The 19503-nt window shown below is 33.4% G+C and overlaps 2 protein-coding genes, 1 non-coding gene and 1 pseudogene across 3 annotated transcripts; 2 read left to right on the top strand and 2 right to left on the bottom strand.

Moving 5' to 3' along the window:
• Window positions 1-648: 648 nt before the first annotated feature.
• Window positions 649-3648, top strand: LOC129895924 (rRNA 2'-O-methyltransferase fibrillarin 2-like). Its single transcript, XM_055971712.1, has 7 exons — window positions 649-757; window positions 881-1209; window positions 1757-1852; window positions 1944-2021; window positions 2102-2278; window positions 3152-3220; window positions 3366-3648. The coding sequence occupies exons 1-7, from the start codon at window positions 739-741 to the stop codon at window positions 3540-3542; spliced, it is 945 nt and encodes a 314-aa protein (XP_055827687.1). The 5' UTR covers window positions 649-738; the 3' UTR covers window positions 3543-3648.
• LOC129898083 (small nucleolar RNA snoR60) lies at window positions 2685-2755 on the top strand. Its single transcript, XR_008769000.1, has one exon. It is a non-coding gene; the product is annotated as a small nucleolar RNA snoR60 (small nucleolar RNA).
• A 978-nt stretch (window positions 3649-4626) lies between the features above and the next one.
• Window positions 4627-6577, bottom strand: LOC129895483 (E3 ubiquitin ligase PQT3-like). The gene has a single exon (XM_055971207.1). The coding sequence runs from the start codon at window positions 6084-6086 to the stop codon at window positions 4662-4664; it is 1425 nt and encodes a 474-aa protein (XP_055827182.1). The 5' UTR covers window positions 6087-6577; the 3' UTR covers window positions 4627-4661.
• A 1723-nt stretch (window positions 6578-8300) lies between these two features.
• On the bottom strand, window positions 8301-12215 carry LOC129895600 (protein DETOXIFICATION 35-like; annotated as a pseudogene).
• Between the last annotated feature and the right edge of the window lie 7288 nt (window positions 12216-19503).

Genomic DNA, 19503 nt, shown 5'->3' with positions numbered 1-19503 from the left:
GACTTATTTTAAGTGCTTTTAAACAGTTTTTAAGTGTATGGATAAAGTTAAAAAGTACTTATAAACACTTATTTTTGAGCCAAAACAATTAAAATAAGATAAAGATCATAAGTTAGAAATTCTAAGTGTCTGTTTGACTTAACTTATTTAAAGCAGCTTATAAGCTGAAAATAGCTCATAAGCCCCCCAAAAAATAAGTTGGGGGTAGGCAAACTTATTTTTTTTGGCAACAATTTATAAACTACTTTAGATAAGCTAAGCCAAACATATTCAATTATTTTTTTGGGACTTATTTTAAGCACATAATGACTTTAAGTTGGTCAGCTAAACACTCAACAAAGCTGAAAATAGTTTATCAACAACTTATAAGTCAATCCAAACGAACTCTAACTTGTGACTTTTGGCTTATAAGTCAATCCAAACGCTAAGCCAATCCAAACAGGCTTTAAATATGTATAATAATTCAATAGTAAATGTTAGTTGAGTTATATTTCATCATCAATTCAGGATTGGCCTTGGGAAAAAGGAGCTGGCAAGTTTCAGTCAGATCGGCCCACCATGCTTCATATTTCCGGCCCAAGCCCAACACAGCACCCAAGTAGTTCCTTTCGCAAAACCCTAAACCCTGATTAGCAGTATAAAACTCCGCTCGACCTAAAAATCGTCATTCGGCATTAGGGTTTATAGCTCCACTTGAAGCTTTTCTGCTCCATCAATCTCCAAGCAGCAGTAGAAGCCATGGTTGCACCAACTAGAGGTAGGAATATCTGGTTCTATGTAATTACTTCTAATGACCGATTGTTTGAAATGGGTTCTACTTAGAGTAACAGTAGTAGTTGTTCTTGTTCTAATATATTGGTTGTTCTTACTGGCTTTGCAGGTCGCGGTGGTGGTGGATTCAGGGGTGGTAGAGGAGATGGAGGAGGAAGAGGAGGACGAGGTGGTAGAGGCGGTTTCAGTGGTGGAAGAGGGGGTTTTGGCAGTGGAGGAAGTGGGATGAAGCGTGGAGGTGGAAGAGGAGGTAGAGGAGACAGAGGTGGAAGAGGTGGAGGAAGGGGACGTGGAGGAATGAAGGGTGGTAGTAGGGTTGTAGTGGAACCTCATAGACACGGAGGTGTGTTCATTGCTAAGGGTAAGGAGGATGCTCTCTGTACTAAGAATTTGGTACCTGGTGAAGCTGTCTACAACGAAAAGAGAATCTCGGTTCAGGTTATAACCTATTTTTTTGGCTTTAGTTCTGATTTCCTGAACTGTGCTGTATGCTGTGTGTACTTGCTTTATATTACTCTTGGTAAATGCCTGCAAGGTTGAATCTTTCTTGGATGTGCCTAACTTAGTGCTAAGAAATTTGGTTACTGAGTGGATTAGGTTTCTAAAAGTAAGGACTTGTTGATAAAAATTACTTGCAGCTTGCCTCAATGAATTCAAATGTAAGTCAATGACCATTTATGCTATCAAATCGATGTATGTAGTTTATCGGGATGATGAATTTTGTTCTTACTTTTTCTCTATGGAAAACGAAAACTGTATACAACTGTAATGATTCAATTGTTGTTGTTGTTGTTGCTGGGCTCCTATTCCCCCATCTCGTACACTACCCTGGAGTTCTGATTGTTTAAACCATTTAGAATTTAATCATCGTGAATACATCCCTAAAATAAAAGCTTATTAACTTCTGCATGTCAGAACTAATCCAGCCCCAGAGATTGTACAATGTACAAGATTATTGACTTGTGTTTATTTATTCTATTCTTAGAATGAAGATGGAACCAAGGTTGAATATAGAGTGTGGAATCCTTTCCGTTCTAAGTTAGCAGCTGCAATTCTTGGAGGAGTTGATGACATTTGGATTGTAAGTTTGTCTCCTGTCAAATCATGAGCTTGAAAATAGTTTCTTTGTTTTGAGAATTAACACACTTCCTTCCGTATTGAATTTGTTCCAGAAACCAGGTGCTCGTGTCCTTTACCTGGGTGCTGCCTCAGGAACAACAGTATCTCATGTCTCAGACCTTGTTGGTCCTGTAAGCGTCTATGCATGTGAATTCATTCATAAGTTGTGTTGATGGCTGTGCTGTTTTTTATAAGATGCTCATCTTTGCAGGATGGGGTTGTATATGCTGTAGAATTTTCTCATAGAAGTGGAAGGGACTTAGTTAACATGGCTAAGAAACGTACTAATGTAATTCCCATCATTGAGGATGCTAGACACCCAGCAAAATATAGAATGCTGGTTGGCATGGTGGATGTGATATTTTCTGATGTTGCTCAGCCTGATCAGGTGTGACCTTTTATGACTGTAGATGTGCAATAGTATTTTGCTGTGGTATATTTTTTTTTGAGTCCATGTTCTCTGTCAGTGGTCGTCAACTGCTGTGGATTTATATTTTTATTATTATTACTTTATATTGACTTAATGACTTTACTTTAAGGAAACAATTATATGGTCCATCTTTTTGGTTGAGTCTTGCACTTCACATTTTGATTTTGTCTATCCTTCATTTGTTTAAAGGAACCTGTGCTTATTGTGGCTGGTTCTGTTCTTTTTAGTACTTTTCTATATTTCAACTTTAATTATTTTACTCAATATTTAGATGTTTATTTTCACGTTTTCTTAAATGTAACTTTTTGAAAATGCTTATTTGTCTATGAAATTTCCTTTTTTTTTGGTTCTATATTTAACTGATAAGCAGATGATGATTTACTCGGATTCCCCTTCAAGACTTCATGGGTGATGTTAAACCGAGTTTCTGATGCTGTCTTGTTAATTTGAAGTTTGAAATATTAGCTTCAACCTGACTTTCTTTGTTCTCAATTTTTGTTTGTTTGTTTCTTTTTTAATAAGATGTGAAATAGTATAATATTTCAGTACTTTTTGCGAAGGATCTTTTCTGGTTTTGTTAAACTGAACTCCTATTTTCTTCTTTTCTATATCATACTATTAGTTGATGAATCTCATTTACTTTTTATGTATTTTATTTTTTCTTCGAAACCTCTTCGTGGCTACTTTAGCACAATGCAGCAGATATTTAGCCTACAGCAAGAGTGTTGGTCTGCCGCTCTCTTTGAGTTCATTTCATTCTTATCTGGCAGCACAGCTGTATGTTGTGCATGAATTCTATTCCACTGTTTAAACAATTTTTTTTGACAACAGGCAAGAATTTTAGCTCTGAATGCATCATACTTCTTGAAAGCTGGTGGTCACTTTGTTATCTCAATCAAGGTTTGTAGCCACTGCTCTATCATGTTATGCTGTATGTAAAAATATTGTTGGAAGTATCAAATTTTACTTGGGGGAATAGGATCCATTTGTTTTTTAGCTTTTCTTTCCTTCTCTGTTGTTTACATGGCTCCCTGTATTTTTCTAGGCAAACTGCATTGATTCCACAGTGCCAGCGGAAGCCGTATTTGCTCAGGAAGTTAAGAAGCTACAAGCCGAGCAATTTAAACCAGTTGAGCAGGTTACTCTTGAACCTTTTGAAAGAGATCATGCCTGTGTTGTTGGTGCCTATCGTGTGCCAAAGAAGGCAAAGGCTGCTGCCTAGAAAATTTTAAGCTATTGTTTTTTGTTAAGTCAAATGTTTGTAGGAGGTTTGTTCAAACAGCATCGACACTATCATATTTGAAGTGTAATGGAATTTTGGTTCTTTATGTTATTGTTCATAGTCTTTGTTTCTCTCTTTCTTTTGAGTGTCTTTATTATGACCTGTGTGATTAACTAGGCTTTCTCAATGTTTCCATTGGTTTTGAAAAATGGACTTTACCTAATTGTGACAATCAGTTTAGTTTCTCTTTGCTATGGTTACAATTTTTTGAAAGCGTTACGTATGATGTGCTATACATTGCACTTGTATTCACTTATTTAATAGCTAGAATTATATAACTTCGTTCGCTAGTGTCAGTCTTTTTGCAAACCAACTACCGACTGCTTATGTGGGTTGTAATTTGTTGAGTTTGGTAACATAATTAATGTGCTTCTCAACTTGTAGCGTCTATGACATTATCAATAATAAGCTTAGTCACATTAGCCACACACAGTTAACCAATAACTTCAATTACAGTGTCCTAATAAAATTAAATTATTTCTTTGGCACTCTATTGGAATTAACATAGACAATTTGTTCCAATGGAAACAGATTTCTTTATTTTATATCTGAAATATATGGTAAGGAGGAATGTGGGGGGACAATTAGAAATATTTATGGGAACTGAATAGCAAGATTTAGTTCAAAAATAAATACCAACTTTGCAATTGGTATAGCCTTATTATATGGTTTAAGGATGTAACCAAACACAATTTAACAACATCGACAATTTATGCTAACTATATGAATGCAGTTAAATTAAATGGGGAACCTCCAAATTATCTATTATGTGTCCATGAGTTCAAGATTTAGCAGTGTAAATAAGCCATGTTCAATCCAGATTTTATTTCTAGGTCTGAAGATGCAATAAAACACACTTCGAACGCAATCTAAAACAAATGTTTATTCTAACAATTATTGAGTTGTTAACTAATAAAGTCGTATTTCAAGTAGACTTAAATCTTAATATAATAACAAATGCAATTTTTATAATATGAAGTTGATATTTGACTCATATAACACAAAGACACCGAGGAAGAAAAAACATGTCTATTAAAGAATGTGAAATGTTTTCATCCCTCAACAACTAACTACACTAGGAAACTGATCAGTGCTCATCTCGCGCTTTCTTTTAAAACCTGCTTTTCGAGTTTCAACATACTGTCCTCTAAATGATTCTTCTGGTAAGACATGATGGCCATTGCTCATGTATTGTATGCTTGTGCTATAAGTAGGATGATAAGTGGTAGGGTTCATATTCAACATGTTACTCTCAGCAGCTCCCCATTTCGTGTTTTCAACATCAACATCACATGGCTTCTTCCTTTTCTTCATCTTTACTGCTTCCCCAGCTGTGGGGTTTTGCTGCAGTTCATCGACAACTAGTGGACACTTTGCTGAAGTCTTTGATACCTCTACTACCTTCAAAGCTGCAGACGACTCTGTTGAGAATGAAAGTTTAGGATGGGTATTATGTGCTGACACCATATCTAGAACTCGAGGAAGAGGAGCACTAACCCCGTGCTCTGAACTACTGTTACTGGACTCCAAGATTCTGTTTATTGTGACCCTTAGAGTGATGTTAGGCAAGAGGGCATCAACAAGTATATTTCCAGCCCCACATACACAAACAGAGTTAGAGATGATATGATTCCTTATGCATTTATCGCAGAAACTACTAAAACAACATTTGCTAGCTATAACTGCATCTTTCATTAATCCTTTACACAATGGGCAATGAAGCTCTGGTGGTATATCTCTAAAGGAACTCTTTGTCGAGGAAGAAGAGGCAGACGACAACCCTTCAACAGCCTTTGAAACTCCAACATTGCCACTTGGGGTTGCCATCAACATGGACTTCGTTAGAGGATTCACTTTCTTCATGTCGTAATTGGGGTCACCATTTGTAGGGCAGTGCTGAATATAATGTCCAGGAACATTGCATCGATGACACACGTATCCAGGTGGTGGCCTTTTCCATTCCATTCCACCTCGACTAAAACCATAGCCATTAGAGGACTGCCCAAAGTCTGGACTATGAATTAGATTCTTGATCTTAGTGTCCTCATCATTTATACTACTAGTGTGGGCACTTGGTACAGGATTACCTGATTGAATAGGCAATATTTTTGGAATTGCATATACATCATCCCCAAAATCATCGCATTCAAAATCCACAGAACAATATTTGGCTGAAACTGAGTCATGACCCTCCTCTTCATACACTTGTTTTGACTCAGTAAGGGATGGAATTACTACGGGCAAGAGAGGTAGCCCAGGAATACGACGAATCAAAACACTTGTATTTTTAGGAATCAGAGTGGTTTCATCAACATAATGCTGGTTACTTTGTGAATTGGTAATAAGAAGATCAAAATCTTTACCCCTACCATAGCGCTTAGATTCAAATATTTTTAATTTGAGATTCCCAACAGAAATAAATGAATCGACAATTGGAATAGAATCATAATGTTTAGCACATTTATACTTGAAATACACAGCCATAACTGAATAATTCTATCAAGAATACAACACAACAACAGGCCTAATCAAATATTGAATACAAACAGAGAGTAAATTTGTACCAAAACAACACTAAAGAAGCAGAGCCTTTCTATCAGCTAAATCAAAGAATCTTCAATCGGCACTCGAAGCTAGGGTTTCAAATCCGGACGAACGAACAACCACGAAAACGCCGATGGTTCAAGACGGCGAACCACTTATTCTTCAAAAGCAAGAAGACGAGAGCGGATTGAAATTGCTTAAAAATTACGAACAGCAATTCAAATTGCTTGCGGAGAAAAATATTTTTGTGTATGGAAAGAGGCTCTCTTTAGGTTTATATAGATTTTCCGAAACAGACTTGGAGACCAAGAAAACGAAAACCTTTATTCCAACCGACTAACGTTCTCTTATTTTAATTATTCCTTTTTATTATATTCATAATGTTTTCCAAGTGGGGCGTGGTCTTCCTTTTGTTTCATGCTTTATACCTTTTCCTCTACTATAAAATGTCATCGAAGAAAAATACAGGGATATACATACGGCAATTTACTCTTCTGTTTCTTTTATTTTCTTATTCTCTCTGCATTAATTTGCCAAGTTAGTTTATTTTACAACACATAAAAGTTACTTAATTTTTATTTATAACTTAATTTCTAAACTATAATTTAAAAGTTATTTTAATGATTATAATATATATACTTATAAAATATCTAATATAATAATATAAAATTGACATAATAGATCGCGACCCTTTTAAACTTGTCGAATTTTATTTGGTGTACACCTAAATTTTATATTGACTTAGTTACTCACTTAACTTGATAGTTTAATAGTCACAACTCCTTGAATGCTGACAATCCATGAATGTGTGATGCACACGCCGTCATATGAATTTTTTTGTCCATGTGGCCCTTTTTTTAAAAGAATAAATATATATTTTACTTTTTTAAGTTCACTATTTATTCTTCGGTCAATTATGTAGATTTTTTTTATATATATAAAAAAAGCAAGAACAATGATATTTTGACTATAATGTTTTTATTTGGTTAGAAATAATGATATTCTGTTCAAGCCAGGAAACAAAGAAATATATAGTAAAAAAAAATAATCATTGCATTTAAAGAAGAAATAAATAAATTTCAATCAAATATTTTATGTATATTTAACCTTAAAAGGGAATAATGCACAATTAAATAAATAGTCTTTGCATAAAAATACACAATTTTTTTTTGTACAAAATACTTGTTTTGTACTTCATTATTTTGGTTAAACCATCTCTTAATTTGGCTAAAATAAATAAAACTAAGATTTGTAAACTTGGGTCCAAAAAAAGAGAAAAAATATATATACTTGAAACAAATAATCATTGTATATAAAAAAAGTATAAAAACACATTTAGAATAAAACATGCAATGCATATTAAGAAAAATATACAGAAATACAATTGAAACAAATAAACTATTATATAGATTATGTGATAATTAATAGTTGAAAATGCCTATTTGAAAATTGTTTTCTTATTTTTCTTCCTTCTCATACACTTAAGGGAGAGTGCATTCACGCCCTTTGCCACACCAACATCTAGGAGGTCGAGTCTGTTATATTATCAAGTTCAGAAGGCTAATTAGGCCAACAAAAAATTTAGATATGTATTGAATAAAACTAAGCAAAATTAGAAGATTCCAATCTATTCTGCCTACAAAATTTAATAACAACTTTTTAAATTGTCGCACACCATAACAAATTGATCCAACAAATCAAAATCTATGTTAATTATATGTTACAAAATAATAGTGATGGAAGTACCCTTTTTTTATTTAAACAATTTTATCCTATAAGCATTTGAATTTGCAAAAATATGTTATATTCAATTCTAATTAATATTGTAATTACTTTAGATATTTGATTTGTGACGTAGTTACTCGAGTTGAGGGTCTATTAAAAAACAATTTCTCTACCTTCAAAATATAGGAATAAAATTGCGTATATTTCACTCTCAAACTTTACCTGTGATTGCACCGAATATGTAATTGTTGGGGAAGGTTTACACCGAATTCATTCTCTAAAAAATATTACTCTGTGTCACAAATGACAAGTTATTTGAAAGGAAATCTCTACTTGAAACCATTTTATTATATTTGATAAATGGAGATTGTGAATCCAACAGTGTAAAATATTGGGTCCACCAATTTGTGAAACATAAACAAGCCTCACACAACTTGCGCCAGGCACAAAGTTTCTCATATCTACTATTGCTAACTCACCCGTCTGTGCATGTCCACCAATGGCTAAAGCTACAAGTTATCTGTTTCTTATGTTAATTGAGATATTAAACTGAAATATGATGAGAAAAAGCCAGCCTTTTTATTTTTATAAAACAGCAATTCATGACATTAGTGATACTCACCAAAGATCAAGAAAAGTAAAGTTTTAGGCACCACAATAGGAAAGAAAATAGGAGCAACAAACCTGTGAATTGACATCATATTTAAATGTAATGTAACAAACACACAGATAACAGAGATATTGGGGCTAAAAGGACTTCTATCATTCACTCATAAGCTGAACTACAAGCAAGAGAGTGGGAAAGCAATATAAAAAGAAAGGAGAAAAAGGACAACAAAACAAACATCTTAGCCTAATGTTCTAAATTGCACCTATGTTCCTATTAAAACTAACAGCCCCTTGCAGTTCCCCGCTCACAATGTAAGAGTATCTATTAGCCTGGTCACGTACAAAATCTGTTAAACTTTTGGATTCGTATTTTACCCATGTACACCTCAAAATCTCCCCCCTTGGCCTAGCTGTCATTAACTGGTTAACAAAAACAAAGATAAAGGCTCTTCATCCTCTGATGTCACCGTAAAATCTCACTCTTATGGTAAGGCCTTCGTAGGCTCTGAAATAAGAGTTTCCTCAGCTTCAAAATCTTGACCTCCCCACTTGCATAGGCGCTCTGCCGACTGCTCAACGTGCATTTCATTTTCTTATTATTACAATGACTAAATCATACCGAAACGGAAGGTTCAACAAAAATCTGCAACAAACTAAGTTTTTAACTAGTATTGCTTCATCTGTAACTTTCTAAGAAAAGAGTTATAGAGAATTCAGCAGTAGTTGAACAACTCCCCTTTGTGCACTAACTTTCTGTAGCACCTGGGCTGAACTCAACTCCAAAAGCTAGCTCATGAGGAGAGTTTGTCCAAGTGCATATAAGAAGACCAATTTTCTATCCCTATACCGATGTGGGACTTCTTAACACTTTCAAACAAAATTTGAACTTTAAAAACAAAATTCATACATTGTCTATAGGATAATCATTTTACAGAGGACATGCAGCTAATACCAACCAAGAATAAAGTAAACATTATCAAGCACGTTTTGTTTTGGAGTTTAGTTGGATAAAATCATCAACTGTTTCACTTACCTCTTTATTCCAATCAATTCTATAGAGTATGAATGAGAGTAGCAGTGTCTGCAAAGCAAGTCCTGCTATCATTCCTCCCCATAGTCCCTGCAAGATAAATTCATAATTGGGATAAATTAAATTTCTGTCATAATTGTTTTTAGGTTCAAAAAGGTTATGAGATGCCAAAATTTCATCTACTTCGGAATGAGAGTTTATTTACCACGACTCCATAGTTAGCCACATAACCAAGCGTACATCCTAGAGGAATACCAAAAACATAGTAAGATCCTAAATTGATATAAGCCACTAAACCTTGCCATCCACCTCCTATAGCAACACCTGTAAAACAATATTTGCCACAATAAGGACTACAAAGATGAACACACTTTTAACCATACAAACTGTAAAGTTGGAACAAAAGCAACACCTGATATTACAGGCTGAACACTGTTAAGAAGCATGGTTATTCCAAGAAGCCAAGCAAGGTCAGCAACGGGCTTGTTGCAAATCCTTGCTGGTTGTGAAAAAAATAGCCAGATGATTTCATACTGCCAGTACAAATATCATGCAGATTATCCCAATGAGGAGTGATTGAAACACTGTGATATATACACTATATTTGGTAGCCCTGGGATGCCCTAGCCCAAGCTCATTGGAGACTCGAACGCTGAGAGTGCGACAATGCATTAAAACAAATCCAAAAACAAATGAAGTACATTTTTTCTACAAGCTTTTAGACTTAATTACCTTATGGCAGCATTGATTCCAATGAACAACATCTCTTCCCATCCATCAACATTCATACTGAAAGACGAAAAAGAGAAAAAAAGATTGATTCACATTTGATAAAAGGAGCTCACAACATTTTCATCTTATTGAAAGCCATACACTAAACCACAAACTTTACACAGGACAATTAAGTTGTCCAATTCAACCAATTACACAGATAAACTTAGAATTCAGTGCTCTAAATAGTGTCTATTGATACAAGTTGTAGCTTCACTGTCAGTGAGCTTTAAAATTTATTTTAATGGGCTTAAGCATTGAGTGGTTAATTATCCTACCCTAAAATTGCTAACGCGTGAAAAAGAGCGATGAAAAGCAAACACAAAATGAATTTTTTTTTCCATCTGCCTAAGTCTTGTTAGACAGAGTTGTCGGCACATGTGCGAATGGGGAGACAACAGGTTCTAGTTAAACAGGCGAGCTGCACACAAGTTGGTTGGACACTGCCATTATAAAAGAAAAGAGAAAAAAGATACAAAACTTACCAGATAGAGAGGGATCCAACAGCAATAACTGCATCCTTGAGATGTCCGGTGAGGATAATAAAACTCATCATGTACCACATTTCAAGGCATAACATGACAGCCGAAGCAACTGAGAGTCTAACAAATGCCCAAATCTCATTTAATGCCGACAAAGACCATCCCGTCCACCCATCCTTACACCAAATAACCACATAAACAAATTGAGCTATTGCGTCAGCCCAACCTGTAATATTAAATGCTAACGCAGCCCCATTTGTACCCAAATTGAATACATATATGAACAACCATAGCAGAAGAGCATGGAGTAAAAGATCCACAAAACCAATACAAGCCACCACACCAACTTTAGTTTGGGCTTGCAAGAACTTTGAGGTGGGAATAGTGACAGCCAGTGAATACAACTCGGGGATTGACAACAGGGCAAATTTCCCAGCAAGAACAGCCATTTCATGTTCTTGGCCTAAAAGCTTAAGTAGTGGAGTTGCAAAAATATAAATTGGCAACAGAAGGAATGTACTAAACAATAGAATAACCATGGACCGTTGTGTGTAAACCCCAATCATGTGTATTTGCCCAGCACCAATGCCTGTCCACACAGAGTCTCCAGAGCACTCCCCATGCCCAACTAGACAAATATTACAACAAATAAGAAACTAAAATTACAGAATAACCAGAAGCAAAGGAAAAACAGAGAATACGATCCATGAAGCCGAAAGAGAAAGTACTAAATAACACCTTGAGCAACAAAAAATGCATAGAGCTCAATATTACAACGGGTAAATTTCTCTAATGGTCACTCAAGTTGGAGGAATTATGGATCAAAGTCACTTTAGAATCGTGTGTTACATCTTAGAAAATCACTCCGGAAATTCTTGTTGGCATTCTAATTTATATTCCATGTCGGACCCAAAGAAAAAATAAAATCAACAATGAAAACCTCAGAACAATTTTTTCTTTTCTTTTAGCACACAAATATATAACCTTTTTTTAGTTGTTGAACATAGGCTCTGCTCTCTTAACTAACTTGAGACCAACTAACTCACAAATTAATTTCTGTTTTGGCAAATTTTACACTATGATTAGAAATTCGAAACAATATCGATACGTAATTCGTTGATGTTGGTGCAAGTAATTATATATGGGATAATGCATGGAGCAGATATAATATGAGAATACGAACCATGAAGCCGAAAGAGATTTGCTTTCAATAACGTTTTGTGCAACAGAAATAGCAGAGAGTTGAACAGCACCAAGATGACCACAAAAAGCAACGGTAATGGAGTATTGACAAAGAATATTAAAAGCAATTGGACCTCCAATCTCCCATAGCTTGACAGTCTCGATCCAGAAGATGGTCCACCATTGTTTCAGGTCAGTAACGGGTCGGTAGTCACCGTCGAGCCTAATGAGGTGGTCGGCGGAGAAGTCGTGGAGAAATGGTGTTTCCATTTATTCATACGTAACAATTCTCCGCGTTTTGCTTCTATTATATTTCATCTTTAGAAAACGATTGTATATAATTAGTTCATAAACTAATTTCAAACAAATGTTTCAATTACTTTCTCATCAATTTGGCATGATTTGTGATGTTTCAAAATAAAATATTTCAAATGTATTATATTGATATATATTCAGATTTCATTAAACATATATAGTTTGAATTTACTATAAGATTTTAATTTAATTTGTGATTTCAGATAAACTAGTCTATTATATCAATTTGATATAATATGAGGTGTTTAAAAATAAAATTAGTTAATTGTACGATATTGATATATGTTCAGATTTCAATAAATTGATTATTATGAATAATTTTTTTCCAAATACTTTCTTATCAATTTAGTGCTGTTTAAAAATAAAAATTTTCAACTGTATTATATTAATTTATACTCAAGTTTCATTAAATGCATATAATTTGAATCTGGTATGTAATTTGATTTAATTTGTGGTTTCAAACAAATTGATCTATTTTGTCAATTTGGTATGATATGTGGTGTTCAAAAATAAAATTAGTTGTATCATAATTTTCACTCTTTTCAGGTTCAACAAATATATATCAATTGGTTATTGCAATGATTTTTTTTTTCAAAGTAAAGAAGTGTATAAAAAATATGTCTGTATGTATATGTATAATATAAATCTAAGTAACCTAATTTTAAAAAAAAATTAGACATCAACAAGTCATTTCAAAAATTTGAACACTTGTTTTAAGACTAGATTTAATATCAATGTCATACATAAAAGTAGCCGTTACGATGATATGTTGAATTGAAGTTAAGTCTGAAAATTTTGAATACATCATGTAAGTAATAAATTCAGCAAAAGGACACGCATGCTAGAAAAAATGAAGTTATGAAATGTGTTAGTTTATAAAAATATAGAAACGAAAAAATAATTTGAATTATTACCTTTATGGCAGTTACCGAGTTATTGAGCTGATTATGAAGAAAAAATTGGGATTTCAAATAATGGTTGAGATTATTATCTTTTTGGAAGACATGTAAAATTAAAAATTTTAAATTATAGTTAGACAATTATTTTGGTAATTACCATAAAAAATAGGAAAAATCACACCATAGATGCATTTAAGAGTTAATATTATAACTTTTGAATGTAGTTTTAAATATTTACCACTTATAACATTTTATTTATAGGTCTTAATATATTTGTATTAATTTAAAAATTAATTTAAATTAATTTCTTTTTAATATATTAAATTAAAACATAATTAATATGAGTGACAATCACAAATACAATGTATTTATTGGAACAATCCAATCACTACAATAAATTAATTTTAATTCATTAAACAATTATTAAATATCATCACAATAAATAAGAAAGAGGAAAAGACATGGAAAGTTAGTGCTTTACCTTTGTAACAATCCATTACTATCTTTAAGTGATTTACTTTTATATTATACACGTTTTTCCATCCCTCATATCTCACAGTAATTCTTTTCTTTCTCCATCATTAACAATAGTCTTCATCATATCACCATATTCAATAAAATTTCATCTCAACTGGTTCTATCTTTCTCGCTCAAAAAAATATCTTCAGCATAAGAATTAAAAACTTGTTCTTACACCTAGAAAAAGTCTTAGGATTGTCGAGGATAAAACATTAGTCGAGATAGAGCCACCAAGTTTTTACATTTTAATGCAAACACCAATGGAGAAGAATGTCTATCCAGTGAAAAAAATATCTCTCCTTTAAAGAAGAATCAAATTCTAGTCAAGAAGATTCAAACCCTTGTCATGAAGATTGTGCTGATGGTGAAGAAAATCTCAACTTCTTCAAACCAAAAGGAGAAAAAACGGAAGAGCAAGATGGTGCAATTTTCTTCATTTGATTATTAGAATTCTGATTTTGATTTTGTAGATCAAATAAACAAAAAAAATCAAAGAGTGTTTCGAGGGAAGAGTTTTCAAAACCCTCAAGAAAAATATTTAGTTCAATATTGAAAGAGGATTCAAAAAATCCCTAGTCAAAAAAGCTCAAACATGTTGTGAAGATATTTTTAATAAATTATTTTTTAAAAATATTTTTTATATATATAATGATATGAAATTGGATGGATCAAGTGAAGTGCATTAAGGACGAACATGGAAAAGTATTGGTAGAGGACACCCTCATTAAACAGAGATGACAGTCATACTTCCATAAACTCTTGGAACATACAAGGAGGCGTCACGATTTTGGGTGTTGCAGGAGTATTACGGCCGAAGAGGTTAAGGGTGCTGTGCGTAGGATGCGCTGGGGAAAAGCGATCGGACCTGACGAGATTTCTGAGGAATTTTGGAAGAGCGCGAGCTCGATAGGTTTGGAGTGGTTGACTAGGTTATTTAATATCGTCTTTAAGACGGCAATGATGCCCGAAGAATGGAGGTCGAGCGTAATGATCCCTCTATACAAAAACATGGGAGATATCCAGAGCTGCAACAACTATAGATGTATCAAGCTTCTAAGCCATACTATGAAAGTGTGGAAAATAGTGGTGGAGATGCGGGTGAGGAGAGACACATCTATTTCAGAGAACCAATTCGAATTTATGTCGGGACTCTCAACTACAAAAGCCATCTATCTTATGAGGAGACTGGTGGAGTAGTATATGGAGAGGAAGAGGGACTTGCATATGGTATTCATTGATCTAGAAAAAGCTTACGATAAAGTTCCACGAGAGATACTATGGAGATGTTTGGAGGCTAAAGGTGTACCTGTGGCGTACATTAGGTGATCAAGAACATGTATGACGGTGCCAAAACCAGGGTAAGGACAGTAGGAGGGGACTCAGAGCACTTTTCAATTGTGATGGGGTTGCATAAATGATCAGCTCTTAGTCCATTTTTATTTGCCTTGGTGATGGATGGATTGACGCGACAAATTCAAGGTGAGGTGCCATGGTGTATGCTTTTCGCGGATGACATAGTCCTGATCGATGAGACTCGTAGCAGAGTTAACGCTAACCTAAAGGATTAGAGACATACCTTGGAGTCTAAAGGGTTTAAGTTGAGTAGGACCAAGACAGAGTACTTAGAGTGCAAGTTCAGTGAAATACCTCAGGAGGTTGGCGCGGAAGTTAGGCTTGGTGACCAGGCCATCTAAAAGAAAAGTAGTGTCAAGTACCTTGGATCTATCATGCAAGGCAACGGGGATATTAAGGATGATGTCACACATCGTATTGGGTCAGGGTGGATGAAATGGAGGCTCGCTTCCGGTGTGCTATATGACAAGAAGGTGCCACCACAACTTAAGGGCAAGTTCTACAAAGTGGTGGTTAGACCGGCTATGTTTATGGGGTGGAGTGTTGGCCGGTTAAGGTCTCTCACATTCAAAAGATGAAAGTTGTCAAGATGAGAATGTTGAGATGGATGTGTGGGCATACCAGGAGCGACATGATTAGAAACGAGGCTATTCGGGACAAGGTAGGAGTGGCCTCGGTGGAAAATAAGATGCGGAAAATGCGACTGAGATGGTTTGGGCATGTGAAGAGGAGAGACACAGATGCCCCAGTGCGGATGTGTGAGAGGTTGGCCATGGATGGTTTCAGGAGAGGTAGGGGTAGGCCGAAGAAATATTGGGGAGAGGTGATTAGACAGGACATGGCGCAATTACAGCTTATCGAGGACATGACCCTAGATAGGAGGGTGTGGATGACCCACATTAGGGTAAAAGGCTAGTACATAGTCTCGTTAATCCTCCTTATTAGTAGGCGCATTAGCGCACTATAATTTCTTGTGTTCTGCTTTCTGTTATTATTTATTATTTTCTGTACTTTGATTACTCTATTTTATCTGTGTCGCTTTCGTTATTTGCTTTCATATAACGCTTTGAACTTCTTGTACTTCTTAGCAGTATCTAACCTCTTTTTATATTTTTATTGAGCCGAGGGTCTTTCGGAAACAATCGTCCTATCTTGGTGGGAGTAAGGTCTGCGTACACTTTACCCTCCCAGACCCTAAGTTGTGGGATTTCACTGGTTGTTGTTGTTGTTGTTGTAGTGATATGAAATTGGAGTAAAATTGGTACGAAATTAATAGACTTTATTTATTGACTATGATTTTTGTGTTGACATAAAAATAATTTTATTTTGGTGTACTGTGTGTATATGCAAAAAGATGCAAGTATGAAATTGTTATAATGTGTGTATTATATGATAAAAAATTAGTATGAAATTATTATAATGTGTGTATTACTTGGTATGAAATTAGTTTGAAATTGTTATAACATGTCTTATTATTTGGTAAGAAATTGATGTGGAATTGGTATGAAACAATATCGAAAGTCTTTATTATGAAATTGGTGTGTATTTTGTGTTTGTAATAAGCATGAAGTTGGTATAAATTTCATATTATGTATACTGTTATAATGCATGTATTTTTTGGTATGAAATTGTTATAACATATATATAAACACAATATACTAGTTTTATATCAATTTCATATCAAATTAAAACACACTATTAACATACTACAAATAAACACTATGTACCAATTTCATAGCAAATTCATGCCAAATTCATATAACATTCCAATGAACAATTCTTCTAAACAAATCACATTCACTAATCCAGATGTTAACTTATTATATAATTTATTCTTTGAAAAAACAAAATTAAATACACCAATATTAATATATGCATAATCAATAAAATCGAACACTATACATTAATATAAAATTTCTCAAAACAAATAAATTTAAAAAACTAATCTATTTATTTAAATATATTTTTATCAATGAACACAATAATCATAAAAAAATTTATTATAGCACTAATCTGTACACTTTTATCTACCACTGTTATGTTGGAAAAAGACGGTTTAAAATTAATTTCAACTTTATAGAGAAAAAATTAATTTTAGAAAAGAGGAGTCGCCACTTAATCTTTTAAAGAAATTAAGAAAACTTAATTTAAAAGACCCTAACAGATTTAAGTCTTAAAAATTCAGAGAAAAAGGTACGTGGTTCTTATTTCCACTTTGAGAAGGCGTTAAACATTCAAAGTGGTTGCTAACGTGCGGTTATCCGACGATTTGAAAATTATTTGACTAACTTTTAAAAATATTAATTTAAAAGGAAACGAAGACTTTAAATTTTTTAGAAAAGATCAAACTTAAACATTGAAAATAATATACATGTATAAAAAAAAAAGAAGTAAAGTTTATCAAATGCCTAAGTAAAGGTAGGAAATCATCTAAAGAGTGAATTAACATGAATTGGTTTATCTTTAGGGGAATCTAATTAAGTTAAAATAAATTAAAATTAATATCTAAACAAACATAAATAACATAAGTGAATAAATTATTACAACCCGAATTAATATAAATAAACAATAAATAACACATAAAAATATTGCCCGACACTTAGTTTCTGTATGCCTAAACTAAGCTGTTGGGTTATATGCGTTTTGGGCCTTAAGCACAATTTCACTGTATATCGCAGTTGTATATACGCTGTATATCAGTGTATACATCCACCAAATTTCTTGTATATCAGTTATACATGGACTGTATATCAGTCGGTTTGTGCTACAACACCTATAAAAATACTTAGTAAACGTGTTAATAATGAATAAATAATAATAATAATAATAATATGAATAATAATAATAATACAAAAATAAATCCCGTCTTATTAACATGGGAGGCCTTGAAAATCGACGGTAATTTCTTCATCGGCCAATTTCAACTTGTAATATATAATATGCAATGTAAACTTAAACTAAAATTTTCGTCTTTTAAAATGGAGAGGCCTCGAAAATCGACGGAGAGATTTTTTCATTGACCAATTTTAACTTACCAAAATATAATATATATTCACGGTTGATTTAAATAAAAATTTCAAAGGGTAATCAATCTCCTAAATACAAAGCAATAACCAAAGTGGGTTAACCAAAGTTATTCATAGCAATAAAATATACATATATCATTAATGGTAGGACAACAATAATAATAATAATTTAAAACTCTTTAAGAAATAATCTAACAATATGAAAAGTAATAGTAATAAGTATAAAAAAAAACAAGAACAAACAATGATACAATAAACGCGTGTCAATAAAATATCATATATGTGAAATTATGAATTAATTAATAATTTTACCACTACATATATCACTTTACATAAAACAAAACTAATGCTCTATAACTAGGCAATTTATTAGAAAAAGAAGAAAATCTAAAATCAGTGCACTAGCAAAAGTTATAACTAAATGAAAATATAAATTAGTCTGTTCAAACAATAAACTTAAACTAAATTTCGTCTTTTAAAATGGGGAGGCCTCAAAAACCGACGGAGAGATTTTTTCATTGGCAAGAGTCTTGCAAATAGTTTTAAAAGGAAACAAACAAAATTGAAGTAAAAGAATAACATTAAAGACGTCCAAATTAACTAAAAATGCCGAACAAAATGACCCAAACAAAAATAGTAAATAAAAAAAACTTAACGGCGAATCATGAATAATGACCGGAGAACATGAAAATACAGAAAACAATGTCTGGAGTTTGAACCCTCCGTCCATATCTGAAACAGAGCAAAATATACGTGGAAATGCAACAAAACATAGCAACAAGAACAACAAATCATAAAACAAAGTGAAGCAACATTTATGTCTAGTTAGATTTGGGAGTGAAAGTTCAAACCTAACCAAAAATAAAGTGTGTTTGGCTAGAAAAGAAGAGGATTTTGGTGGTTTGGTGGTTGTTGGTTGATTTTAATGGAGAAATGTGAAGGAGAGGGATAAAAGTAGTGAAGAAGAGTTAAAATTGATGTTATTTATAGTGAGGGTGAGGGAGAGAGTAGAGAAGAAGAATAAATATTATGAGTATTTTTTTTTAGGAAGAATTAGAGATGAGAGAGAAAGAGTTTAAAAATAGTTATATAGGTGTAGGAAATTGTAATGTGTAGGTGTTAAACTTTTGTTGTAGTTGTTGATGGGTGTGATTTTTTAGGAAGAATAAGAGATGAGAGAGATAAAGAGTTTGAAAATGATTACATAGGTGTAGAAAATTATAGTATATAGGTGTTGGACTTTTGTGGTAGTTGTTGATTGGTGTTTTCTTTTAGGAAGAATACGAGAGGAGAGAGAGAGAGTTTGAAAATGGTTATATATGTGTAAAAAATTGTGTGTGATTAGTGGGATAGGTAAAATTGTGGAAATATTTGTGTGATTAGTAGGGTAGGTAAAATTGTGTGGAAAAATTTATGTGATTAGTGGAGTAGGTATAATTGTGTGGA

Source organism: Solanum dulcamara, chromosome 7, assembly GCF_947179165.1.
Source record: "Solanum dulcamara chromosome 7, daSolDulc1.2, whole genome shotgun sequence".
Classification (NCBI taxonomy): domain Eukaryota; kingdom Viridiplantae; phylum Streptophyta; class Magnoliopsida; order Solanales; family Solanaceae; genus Solanum; species Solanum dulcamara.
Note: the sequence above shows the minus strand (reverse complement) of the source record. Positions and strands in the feature narration are given on the sequence as shown.